This window comes from Sinocyclocheilus anshuiensis, unplaced genomic scaffold (assembly GCF_001515605.1).
Source record: "Sinocyclocheilus anshuiensis isolate Anshui unplaced genomic scaffold, SAMN03320099.WGS_v1.1 scaffold877, whole genome shotgun sequence".
Taxonomy (NCBI): domain Eukaryota; kingdom Metazoa; phylum Chordata; class Actinopteri; order Cypriniformes; family Cyprinidae; genus Sinocyclocheilus; species Sinocyclocheilus anshuiensis.
Genome location: NW_015557181.1, coordinates 310,757 through 322,782, shown reverse-complemented (window position 1 = coordinate 322,782; position 12,026 = coordinate 310,757). Strand labels below are relative to the sequence as shown.

Here is a 12,026-nt window from a genome sequence, read left to right as displayed (position 1 = left end):
CTGTATATATATATATATATATATATATGAAGAGTTCCAATGCAAAAGCATCTAAAAGCCATCTTGGTCAAAAATTAGATAAAGATAGAGTGACTGCTCTCCACACATAGTATATGTTCAAGTACTTTCACTTTAAATGCGCTAAATTCCAGCCTCAACCCAATCAGAAGTACCAGTACTTACATAGAAGCCTATACATAGTAGCCAGAAAGAAATGCTAAATTAAAAAAAAAACGTCAAGACGGACTTAGAGGCTGCGTCATATTCTGAGTTGCATTATTTTTATTCATTTTGAGGAATACTGAATCTGTGTTTTTTTTTGTGTGTGAGTGAGATGAATGAATGCATATTCATATTTATTTTGAACTACAGTAACATCCGATTTCTCTCAACATGGGGACAGGAGAGCTGTCAATCAATAAATTGGAAAAAAAAAGTAACTTGCGTTACTTATTTGAAAAAGTAACTCAGATATTCTCTTGTAAATTAAAAAGTAATTTGTTACTTTACTAGTTACTTGAAAAAAAGTAATCTGATTACGTAACTCGCGTTACTTGTAACGTATTACCCCCAACACTGTATATATATAATTTTTATTTTATTTTAACATTAAGTGCCTCTTCAGACATGGAAAATAATGGATAACAAAAGTAATTTGTTTCGTACAATTATTAACATGCACGCGCTTCTTATTGTGGTACGGCAGAAGCGCGCTTCACTTTTCAACGAGTCAGGTGTCATTTGTAAATAAGCCTGCCATTGGCTAAATATAGCATACCAGAGTAAATACGCGAGTACTGGTTTAATATCAATCACTGCACTGCAAGCTGCATTAAACAAGGACTCGGGGTCGAAGAAAACGGCAGGACAAGCATTTGATCACAGGAGTCACATTACGTCCCATGGCTGAATTCTGAAGTACAAAATGCATTTTCTGTCACGCATGTTCAATACGGACACGCGCTGCCGATAATGCACGCGGCAGATCATACGGATGCACTTGTTCACTCGTCAGTCGTCAGGGCCAACCTGCATTAATAAACATGTGGGATATCACAGCGCAGCACGCGACGTGAACGAGCACCGTTGTATTCCTGCAAGAGCGCACAGAACAACCCATTTTATTAGTGTGCTGAATGTTGGAGTTGGGGAAAAACTACAACGCAAGAGCTTCGACTGGGACAGAAATGACAAGAAAAACCTCGCCACGGAGAACAAAAACACAACCGCTAGACACAGTGAATTGATTCTTCGCAACACTCACGCCTGCGCAGGCACGCAGCAAGGTCTCGCGCTCCATCTCTCGGCTTTCGCGCCACACAGATCGCCCCTCTCGCGCGCGCGTTTATAGTAAGCGTGGGAAGTGCGTGGCCGAAGACGGGCCGCTGAAGCGATTTTGGACCCTATCACTCACCTCGTTCCGTAAAGGGTCGAGCTTGTAGACGTTCTGCAGCTGATTTCTTAGCCGCATAGCTATCGCCATCGGACCTTGATCCGCCATCTTTGGGAATTCTGCATACTTCCGGGTAACAGGAGAGTGGGTGAGTTCGGTCGCTGAGAGGCGGGGGATCATCTGCTGGTGTTTCCACACACACTCTCTCATTTCCATCTCACACTGATATTATCGTTGGGTGTGTGCAAACATCTTTCCAAAGGACTCCGTCAGAGTTTCTAGGCTAACATTAGGCTTTTTTATATTACATCTTATGCGTATGAGTTTAACTTTTAGTGATATCAGCAATTTCTGTACGATAATAGCCTACCTGACAGGATCATAATACCTACAGCGGTGGCCAAAAGTTTTGAGAATGACACAAATATTAATTTTCAAAAAGTCTGCTGCTACAGTGTTTTTAGATCTTTCTGAAGTATAATTACAAGAATTTCATAAGTGTCAAAGTGGCTTTTATTGACGATTACAATAAGTTTATGCAAAGACTCAGTATTTGCAGTGTTAACCCTCCTTTTTCAAGACCTCTTCAATTCGCCCTGGCATGCTGTCGATCAACTTCTGGGCCATATCCTGACTGATGGCAGCCCATTCTTGCATAATCAATGCTTGGAGTTTTGAAGTATAATTACAAGAATTTCATAAGTGTCAAAGGCTTTTATTGACAATTACAATAAGTTTATGCAAAGACTCAGTATTTGCAGTGTTGACCTTTCTTTTTCAAGACCTCTGCAATTCGTCCTGGCATGCTGTCAATCAACTTCTGGGCCACATCCTGACTGATGGCAGCCCATTCTTGCATAATCAATGCTTGGAGTTTGTCAGAATTACACGATGTTAATAATATATTAATTGCAGCAGTGTGAGATTCATTGGTAGGCTAACAGAACTTTGTGAGATTGCGATGAACAAAGAGTGACAGCTTTTTAGTGGTTATGAGTAGAGGTCGACCGATTCATCGGGTTTGCCGATTAATCGGCACCGATAGTTGATTGGCGGAACTATCGGTTATCGGCAAAAATCAATGCCGATAGTTTTCCGGGTTGCGTCCGTTGCTGGAGTGGCCGAGAATGGTCCGCTGCCATTATACAGTATGAGAGCGGCCTCTAGAGGCGGAAATCACTAACAGCACGTGTTGTTTGTTTTGACACGTGACACTGCGCGCTGCACAGAGCAGGAAACTTCAAACATGCATTTAAATGCAACCGACAGAAAATCCTGCTGCGGAACAGAGCGCCATTCACATAGTTTTCCATTAAATTACATTATATTTGTCCCAAATCATTGTTAATGTACGTAATGACTTCACCCTAGGCTATGAATTATGTGTTGTGCTCTTTCTGAGGCTCTAATACAGTCTTTATGCTTCATATAGAGAGCTGTAAAGATCGCACTTAATCTTTCCCTTTGCTCTGTTTTTTTTTAAACACCGAACTTCAAACTCATTTATGCCACATTGTTCATTCTTAAAGCAAACTTATGTCCGTTTGGTGATTAAATAAACAGTTTTAGACCGCTGCTGGAATTGAAAGTGACGCGTATGGTGTGTGACTTCTCCGAGAACGCATCGCAGGGCTCTACAGTGCGACTGAAAACTACTGCGTGCGACTATGAGAACATATTTAGGAGCACCAGTGCGACTGACCAGATCTTCGAACTTATTCTTCTTATTCTACTTGCTCTTATTCTATGGTTTTATCTAGAATTTTTAAAAAGCTTATAAAATAAAATTAAAATTTGACGTAAAAGATTACATACTTTTAATAAAGATAGTAAAATGTCGGTATCGGCCAGTGTGGTCCAACCTAGCTATCGGTATCGGTAAAATCCACTATCGGTCGACCTCTAGTTATGAGTGCTCTTTGCGAGCTTTCTAGGCAATCAATTTCAAATGTAGAACTTTGTTTTTTGGCCACACACACATGCTGCAAAGTTTCGGGAATGACATATGCATATTTATGCGGGATTCGCTCTCAAAGTAGCAGTGTTTGACATGGTGATAACCATAGCAATAGATGGGACAAAATATGTGAAAATGTGCAACTATATACAAAAACAACAAAATACAAATGCACTAAATAAAATAATTTAATAAATGCATATTTACAATTTAAGCACTTAACTAAAATAAGTATTAATAAAATAAATAACTAGAAAAGGCTGACTATAATCAGCTTGCTTCCATTTAGTGAGAAAAGCCTACTCTTCACCTGAATTAGAAAAAAAAACAACAAAGACAACGTTTGAGCGTACACGTAATATCTGTGTGAGAGCAGAGCCAATTCTTAAAAGAACAATGCATATTTAAAAGCACACGTCCAGTTTTGTGTGAGTGAAGGAAATCTGCTTGCGAGTGGAAATTCGTGCTCGCGCATTAGGCCTACATGGATCACGTCACATCATGCGCTCTCGACATTGTCGTTAAGATCGCGATATAGAAGCCGCCTAAAATTAAGTATAAAGAGGAGAAGAAAGCGGTCCTAGGCAGCTGCCTACACATGCCAGGATCCGCCACTGCCAGATGCAGTTAGAAATTTACTAAAAACAAGCCTATCGCAAGACATCTGGTAGGTGGGGCACATGGGGTGGCCAGCCAAATTTAAGGGGGGCCCGGTGCCACCCCTGGCCACCACGTAGACACGCCCCTGCTTGGATGGTTGGGAGAAGTTGCTCTCGGAGGATGTTTTTGTACCATTCTTTATTCATGGCTGTGTTCTTAAGCAAAATTGTGAGCAGAGCCCACACCCTTGTCTGAGAAGCAACCCCACACATGAATGGTCTCAGGATGCTTTACTGTTGGCATGACACAGAACTGATGGAAGCGCTCACCTTTTCTTCTCCGGACAAGCTTTATTCCGGATGCCCCAATCAATCAGAAAGGTGATTCATCAGAGAAAATGACTTTACCCCAGTCCTCAGCAATCCAATCCCTGTACCTTTTGGAGAATATTAGTCTGTTCCTGATGTTTTTTCCTGGAGAGAAGTGGGTTCTTTGCTGCCCTTCTTGACACCAGGCCATCCTCCAAAAGTCTTGGCCTCACTGTGCGTGCAGATGCACTCACAGCTGCCTGCTGCCATTCCTGAGCAAGCTGTGCACTGGTGGTGCCCGATCCCGCAGCTGAATTAATTTTAGAAGACGGTCCTGGCACTTGCTGGACTTTCTTGGGTGCCCTGAAGCCTTCTTCACAGCAATTGAACCTCTCCCCTTGAAGTTCTTGATGATCCGATAAATGATTGATTTAGGTTCAATCTTACTAGCAGCATTATCCTTGCCTGTCAATCCCTTTTTGTGCAAAGCAATGATAACTGCACATGTTTCCTTGCAGGTAACCAGTTAAAAGAGGAAGAACTATGATTTCAAGCACAACCCTCCTTTTAAAGCTTCCAGTCTGTTATTCTAACTCAATCAGCATGACAGAGTGATCTCTAGCCTTCTCCTCATCAACACTCTCCTGTGTTAATGAGAGAATCACTGACATGATGTCAGCTGGTCCTTTTGTGGCAGTTGGCTGTAATACAGTGGAAATGTTTTAGGGATTAAGTTAATTTTCATGGCGAAGAGGGACTTTGCAATTAATTGCAATTCATCTGATCACTCTTCATAACATTCTGGATTTTATGCAAATTGCCATCATAAAAACTGAGGCAGCAGACTTTGAGAAAATTAATATTTGTGTCATTCTCAAAATTTGTGGCCACGTCTGTACAGACTCAAATTAAATCGAATACAATATAACCAAATGTTCAAGACTTGAAGGGTCAAAATGTATAAATGTAAGAATCTGTCAGTGACAAACCCATATTGAGCAACCATTTTTGACATGTCAATATAATAGAACAGAAAATCAAGACTAATGTTACTGTCTTGATTCTGAGACCTTCAAGTGTGACTACCCTAATAATCTCAAAAACATAGTAGGCCTGTTGCAACGTTATTTTTTATTAACTTTTTTTTTTTTTAACTTAGGCTATTAAATTAATAATGATTTCATAAGAATGCCACAAGCAATTAAAGTTCAATTACAGTGGAAGACTACCTCAATGCCATAATTAAGATTTCGAAAATTAAAACAGCAGTAAGGGATCAATTTACAGACAGGTCAGTGGGTTGTATATGGATTGTTGATCATTCGGCTGATACAACATTAGAATTGTATCTTTCCAAAACAATATTTGGTGACAAGAACACTGAAAAACAGTGTTGTGATACTGTAGGACCTCTTGAATGTACCATATCCCTCAAATTGTCTTTTTCATTTGTTAACAATGTATGTTTGCCTTATATACTTGAGTTTACATGTAGTTGTCTATTTGTTCTAAAATCTGTAGGACATATTGAACTTAGTTTCTGTTTTAATTAACAGAACGTCAAAGATGTTGTATGTAGAGCTTGAGTTGTATTTAACCAAGAACGTTCCTTCAACACTTTTAATTGGTTGTGCAGTCAAAAGTGCAATGTTGCTGTGTAACCACTAGATGTCCCTACTTCCTTTAATGTAGTTATCAGGGATTCCTGTAACTTCAGAAACAAGTGAACAGCCCACATTTGTTCTTCAGCCCAAAGTCTGGTTTCTGCTCTTTTTCATGACTTCTGGAATTTAACAAATGCAAATTCATCATTACTGCTTCCAATTCAAGTTTATCTCAAAACACCGTTTTATGTGTTGCAGCATCACACTTCAGTATTACCACACTGATATTATAATGTTTGATCATCATGACTTTGTAGTTTAAATTGGAGATGCAAGTAGGCTACAATAAACAAATTTTGTAGATAGTTAGACTGCACACAGAAATATTAATTTAACAACTTCTTATTTCTTCATTTTTCTTATAAAATAGTATAGCATGTGCAATGGCTTATCTCATTTTAACTAATACTGTCTCCTAGGTGGTCTGTTTCGTCTTACCTGTCAAAACCTATTAGAATTAATCCTGTTTTCACCTGTTTGGACTTGATGTGTACTTTAACACAAAAGAAACAACGTCTCATCTTGACTGTGATTGTGAACCTGAATGAAGCAGTGTTTAACTGAGCAGTAATTGTAGAAATATGAATTTATAACACTGCCTGAAGTCTGAACCGTGAAGTTGTGTTCTGGTTTAACACAGACATCTGATGGGGTCATCGGACATCTGAGTGACAGCACCTGCCTCCGCATACAAATCACGCCTTTGAGGCGGACAGAGCTCTGACGATAGCTGAATACATCAAAGAGAAAAGACAGAGGTGCCGAACCCTTTGGCACACCGTGGCATTTATTTCTTCACCGTATCTCAGACAGTTTATGGACACTAAGTCCTTCTCTTGTTGCCTTTTGTCTATACACCTATCAAATCCTTCCAGCTTTTCTCCCTATATCTAAAATAAAATAACGATCTGATTGTTTTACCTGCCAGCCAAAGGCTATCAAAGTGAAGAAGATAAGGTAAACTAATGTCCAATTGCTGGAGTCATTTCCATTGGATCGAGTTCAGTTCAGAGGGAGATAGGAGAGGGATGTTACAGAAGTTTTAATAAAAACATGTCACTGAAATCACAAGGCGATACAATATTTTTTTTGTTGAGGTTCATTCATGTGAGGGAGAAGAACAAGAACATGTTTTACTAAAGCAATTGCAATCGCCGACCGCCTTCACCCCGAATTGAAGCCAGATCTTGATAAGTGGAAACAATCCGTCTCATTGATTCATTATAAAGCTGCTTTATTTTCCTCACCGCTAAGATGTGTAAAAGCTTACACAGGATGCCTGAAGATATGTATCCAGTAGAGTGGGTTCTATATTTAAATTATTTGATGAGAACTGCAGAAAACTTGGAACAAATGGTCTTGGAACAAAACTAGAAATGTATCGTCTGGTATTCCAAAGGGATTCCACAACACTTATCTGAGATACTATTTCCTCCTGAATTAAGGGATTTAGTATGTCTCCTGTTGGCAAAAAAAGTGAGTAAAAAGAGAAAAGAAAAAGAAAAGACTGTCATGTTGATTTCAGTGCCCCTGGCCTAGACCTGTTCACCCAAAGCTCCAAAAACAACCAAACAAACATCCATACCGGATAGGAGGCTCGCCTGCCAAGTCATGCCAGAGTGAGGCCCTCTGTTTGGGGCACACAGACTTTTGCCTCCCCCTGTCCCAGAGCAATCAGAGCATGTAGGGACGGACACCGAGCTTTTTGTTTTCGCCTGCTCCAGCAATTAGCTGCCAAGTGGCAAGCTAATGAAGATAACCCCCTCCAAGCCCTGATCAGCAGCCAGGGCGCTGACGACAGCTCAAAACACAAAGACTCTTACGGGAAGAAGAGGGGGTAGTTTGGGACCATTTTATTGTTATAATTCTGATTTACAAAACAGATTGTTAAAACTTTAAATTCTGATCCGTCAAGCCTTATTTAAAGAGTTGTAACATTATACAACGTGTGTGTGACTGCACATCATTTGAATTCTACATTAATGCTTCAGGTTGCATAACAGGTTACAGTTACCTGTATACAGCGAGAGGCTTTTGGAACAATTGATTTGCTATTGCTTTGTTTTGGCGTAGTACTTCTGAGGACATTGCATGACTTGCAATACATAGTTGACAAGTACAATACTGGCTGATATATTAAGTCCTTAAAATTACAATAGCTCTTTATTGTACTAGTTACTTGAAAAAAGTAATCTGATTACGTAACTCGCATTACTTGTAATGAGTTACCCCCAACGCTGGTTGTATGTAGTAGATTTAAAAAAAAAAATCTCTAGAGTAACAAAAAAATTTGACGTTGTTTCAATATTTGACTAAATGAGTGTATTAACAGGCTCTTTGAATCTGTAGTCAGAGCCACTGAACTCCATCAGCTCCTATTCACCTTATTTTCCATGGCAACAATGGTGCCGCCATTGCGTTCGTTTTGTCATCTTACTTCTGGCTGAGAGGGACCTACCTAAGATAGTGGCTAGATAACAGAACGCAAATGTCAAGTATTATATGCTCAGTTAGGGGCTGCCATAACAATTGGATTAAGAGAAGAGAACAATTGCACCAACGATGTTACGAACACAATGTGAAGCGGTCGGAGTGTTGTGGTGCACTTTACAATTTACACCCGCCACCTAAAGAAGAGGAGCACCTGAGGCAATGGCTGAAGGTGCTAAATTTGAAGCGCCCACCCAAGTGTATGGGTCCCATCATATATTAATTCTCATGATGTATTTTAAGTATTAATGTAAAAATGTTTAATATTATTTCAACAAATGTATCGATGACCACCAGTGATGCAGTGGACAATTGTGAGGGTGATCACATCCACATGCCCCTGAACTGTGATGCAGAAACACAATGGGAGGATCCATCTGTCTCTGACCACAACTACAGTTCAAAATCACAACTCAACCTGAAGCCACCTACATCTGATATGGGAACACAATGCATTGAGCCGGTGCCATTGTACATAACTCTGCTGAGAAAAAACAACCTTTGTCAGCTATACACAGGGTTGACATTGGATGCATTTCATTCAGTTGCCGAGCACCTTACCAGGTCCAGTACATACACCAACAGCTTCCAGCTACACACTTGGGATCAGCTCCTGATGACTCTGATGAAGCTGCGTCTTAATTTATTGCAGGGTGATCTTGCTGAAAGGTTTGGTGTTTCTCAGTCCATTGTAAGCAAGGTGATTTCATGTTGGATTGACATCATGGAGGAGAACATGAGGGATTACATACCATGGCTTCCCAGGGAGACAATCCAGGCAACAATGCCTCAGTGTTTCAGAGAACAATTCCCAAATACAACATGTGTGATCGACTGTTCAGAGACACCCCTTCAAAAGCCACGCAACCTTGACTCAAGAGGCGAGTCCTACAGCCATTACTACGGCCAGAACACCATCAAATACCTGGTCTCTATTGCACCATGTGGACTGATCATGTTCATCTCACCAGCGTATGGAGGAAGGTGCAGTGACAAATTCATAACTGCAAATTCAGGGTTCCTGGAATACCTTCGTCCAGGCGATGAAGTAATGGCAGACAGAGGCTTCACCATTACCGATCTCCTGTATGAAAGGAAGGTGAAACTTGTCATTCCAGCATTCACCAAGAGAGGCATGCAACTCTCTGAAGAAGACACCACCAACACTAGGCGCATTGCCAATGTACGTGTCCATGTTGAGTGGGTCATATGCCGACTGAAAAACTTCAAAATCCTTTGTCAAACAGTTCCAATTAACCTCACCCCTAAGATTGATAACATTTACGGCTGACTGTAAACCCACAACCCTCTAGCCACTGTAAAGCAGATGCCTCGCTTTCTAAGCCATGGTGAGTTGCTGCATTCCCATGGAACCTGGGGTAGAGGTGCTCTCTGATAAAGGTATGAGGGTTGCCTCTGATGGGAACCTTCTTTGCTGTGCTTGCAGTGATTCTAACCTTACGAGAGTCATGCCACAAGTGAGAGGAACTCTGCTCAAGGGTTCCACGCTCCAATGCTGTACATTTGTTGGGATCAATGGCCACGAACCTGTCATAAAACAACATACACCTCTGGCAGTTGTTGGTGCCATCATGGTCAGCATGTGGTGAGGACGCAGGATGTTCTGGCTCCTGTCCCTGCGCAGCACTCAGACATTTGTGCAGAAGGCTTGACACAGTCAGTCGAAGATGCTTGAGACCCTCTCAGCTCATCCTGGGTGCAAAATGAAGGAGTGGGAGGCAGAGGGACATTTTTGGGCATTACCTCTGGCATCTGCAGCACATCAGTAGCTCGGTGGTGGGAAAAGGTGATGTCCGTTAGCCGCTTCAGGCAGAGGTTCCTCTGGGTCCCCACATTCCAGAGCCGCTGCTCATCTGTGCAAGCAATGCCAGTGAGCCCACTGGACAAAGCATTTTCAACCTGAGACCAAACATATTTACTGATGAGTTTGTATTAGCGCTGGGCAACAATTAATTTTGATTAATCGCATTCCAAAATAAAAGTTTTTTTTTATATATGTGTGTGTACTGTGTATATTTATTATGTATATATAAAGACACACACATACAGTATAAGTCTTACCTTCCATAATATCGAGGCTGCGTGGCTACACGACCTTCCCAAACCAGCGATGCACGAACATCCAGTAGTCTCCACCGATCCCTGCTTACTAACCAGCACCCACGCCGAGTGGTTTGGACTGCTCGACTGGCTGGGGTGCACATTTGCTTTTAAAAAGACGAAATCACCCTCGCTGTGTAACAGTACACGACCCACTTTCCCACTATGTAAATATTGGTAGGCCTCAGTACTTTTATAATTTTTCATTGCTGCTCCATCAACAGGACGAAGAAGTTAAATATGTCCCCATAGGTTACCTCTGGCCACTTCTTCATATCGTCTACCCACGTTAACAGTGACGATGGATGGGACAATTTGAGACCATCTGATCGTCGTAAAAAGTTTTCACCGTGCTCCCAATTTATAACATTTACGGCATTAACGTTCTTTGTCATTTCGCCACAGTTATAGCTAGCTATAAACAATCTTACAACTACTGAACTAGTTACCGGATGTGCCGTATCAGTTTAGCGGAAGTCGGATGACAAAATGCGGAAGAGCGAAGTATTAAAAGTGGGCGGGGCGGAATAAGGTGAATACCCTGATGAGTTAATTGTCATACTGGCTGTTGAATAGGGAATGAGCAACTGAGTTGCATTTCTGTGACCTGGATAACTGAACTGACATGCACTGCACAATGATGAACAGTCTTGACAACACACATTTCACCATTCTTCCTGTTATGTTCCACATCTAATCTTTCAATTGTTTATTTAAACATTTACATACTCTCCTATGGCAATCTGCACTCAAAACAAGACAATCCATAAAGATTTGGATTTTGATTGTTTTAAATATAATTAGCAGACAGTTTTTCTCACCAGGGGGCGCTAGAGCCGAGAATTGAGGCCTCACGGGCAGCTGATTATTCTCAAATATTCTGTAACTGCAGTTCACCTAGACAAACTGCCCCTGTCTGTATGTCTATTCTCTAATGACTGGCAATATTCCTGTAATTTGGGTGTGTCAGCATAACCTGTCTGGTACAGTCTGAAGCCGTTCAACCCAGTGTGATCAGTGAGTGTGGGCCAACTAGCTCTAAAAGGTAGGCTATGTTAACATTCAAAATGCATGTTTTAAGCATACACTTTTTTTACCAGTGCGGTTTACAAAAATATATGTTCTGTTTATTATTATAGGTACATTTTTGGAACACATGATATCAATGCAGTACTGCACAGAACCATTTTCAGTGCTAGATACAAAGAAAAACAATGAAAGCCAAACTAAGAAGGCAGGTAAGGTCTTGAAACACTTTGCATATTATATACATTTATGTATATTTGAACTGGTGTATTTAATGGTAAATGTCCAGAAAAAAAACACCAGAGCTATCATTAAAATGTCATAAAATACACTAAAAAAAAAGCTAAAAAAAGTTATTTTTTAACCCAAATGCTGGGTTCAGCCTGTTGGGTCATTTTATTGGGTTATTTTTAATATTTTTACCCAGGTCATTTTAACGCTGGTTTTTTTTTTTCTTCTACCTAACC

General features: G+C 40.7%; 2 protein-coding genes across 3 annotated transcripts in view; one reads left to right on the top strand and one right to left on the bottom strand.

The window, feature by feature from the left end:
- The window catches only part of LOC107678659 (polycomb group RING finger protein 1-like), a 5,805-nt gene extending 4,203 nt beyond the window's left edge, over positions 1 to 1,602 (bottom strand). The window contains exon 1 of one of the 2 annotated variants that reach the window (XM_016474012.1): positions 1,415 to 1,602. In XM_016474012.1, the coding sequence (XP_016329498.1) occupies positions 1,415 to 1,573 (159 nt within the window). In that variant the 5' untranslated portion in view covers positions 1,574 to 1,602. The other variant, XM_016474013.1, reaches the window with a different exon arrangement.
- Positions 1,603 to 8,698: 7,096 nt separating this feature from the next.
- Positions 8,699 to 9,703, top strand: LOC107678612 (uncharacterized). Its single transcript, XM_016473955.1, has one exon. It carries the CDS (start codon positions 8,699 to 8,701, stop codon positions 9,701 to 9,703), a length of 1,005 nt encoding a protein of 334 aa, XP_016329441.1.
- Positions 9,704 to 12,026: the final 2,323 nt, after the last annotated feature.

What these genes read in the sequence shown, in the direction of transcription:
- LOC107678612 (XM_016473955.1), top strand. Translation starts at nt 8,699, where the DNA reads ATGACCACCAGTGATGCAGTGGACAATTGTGAGGGTGATCACATCCAC.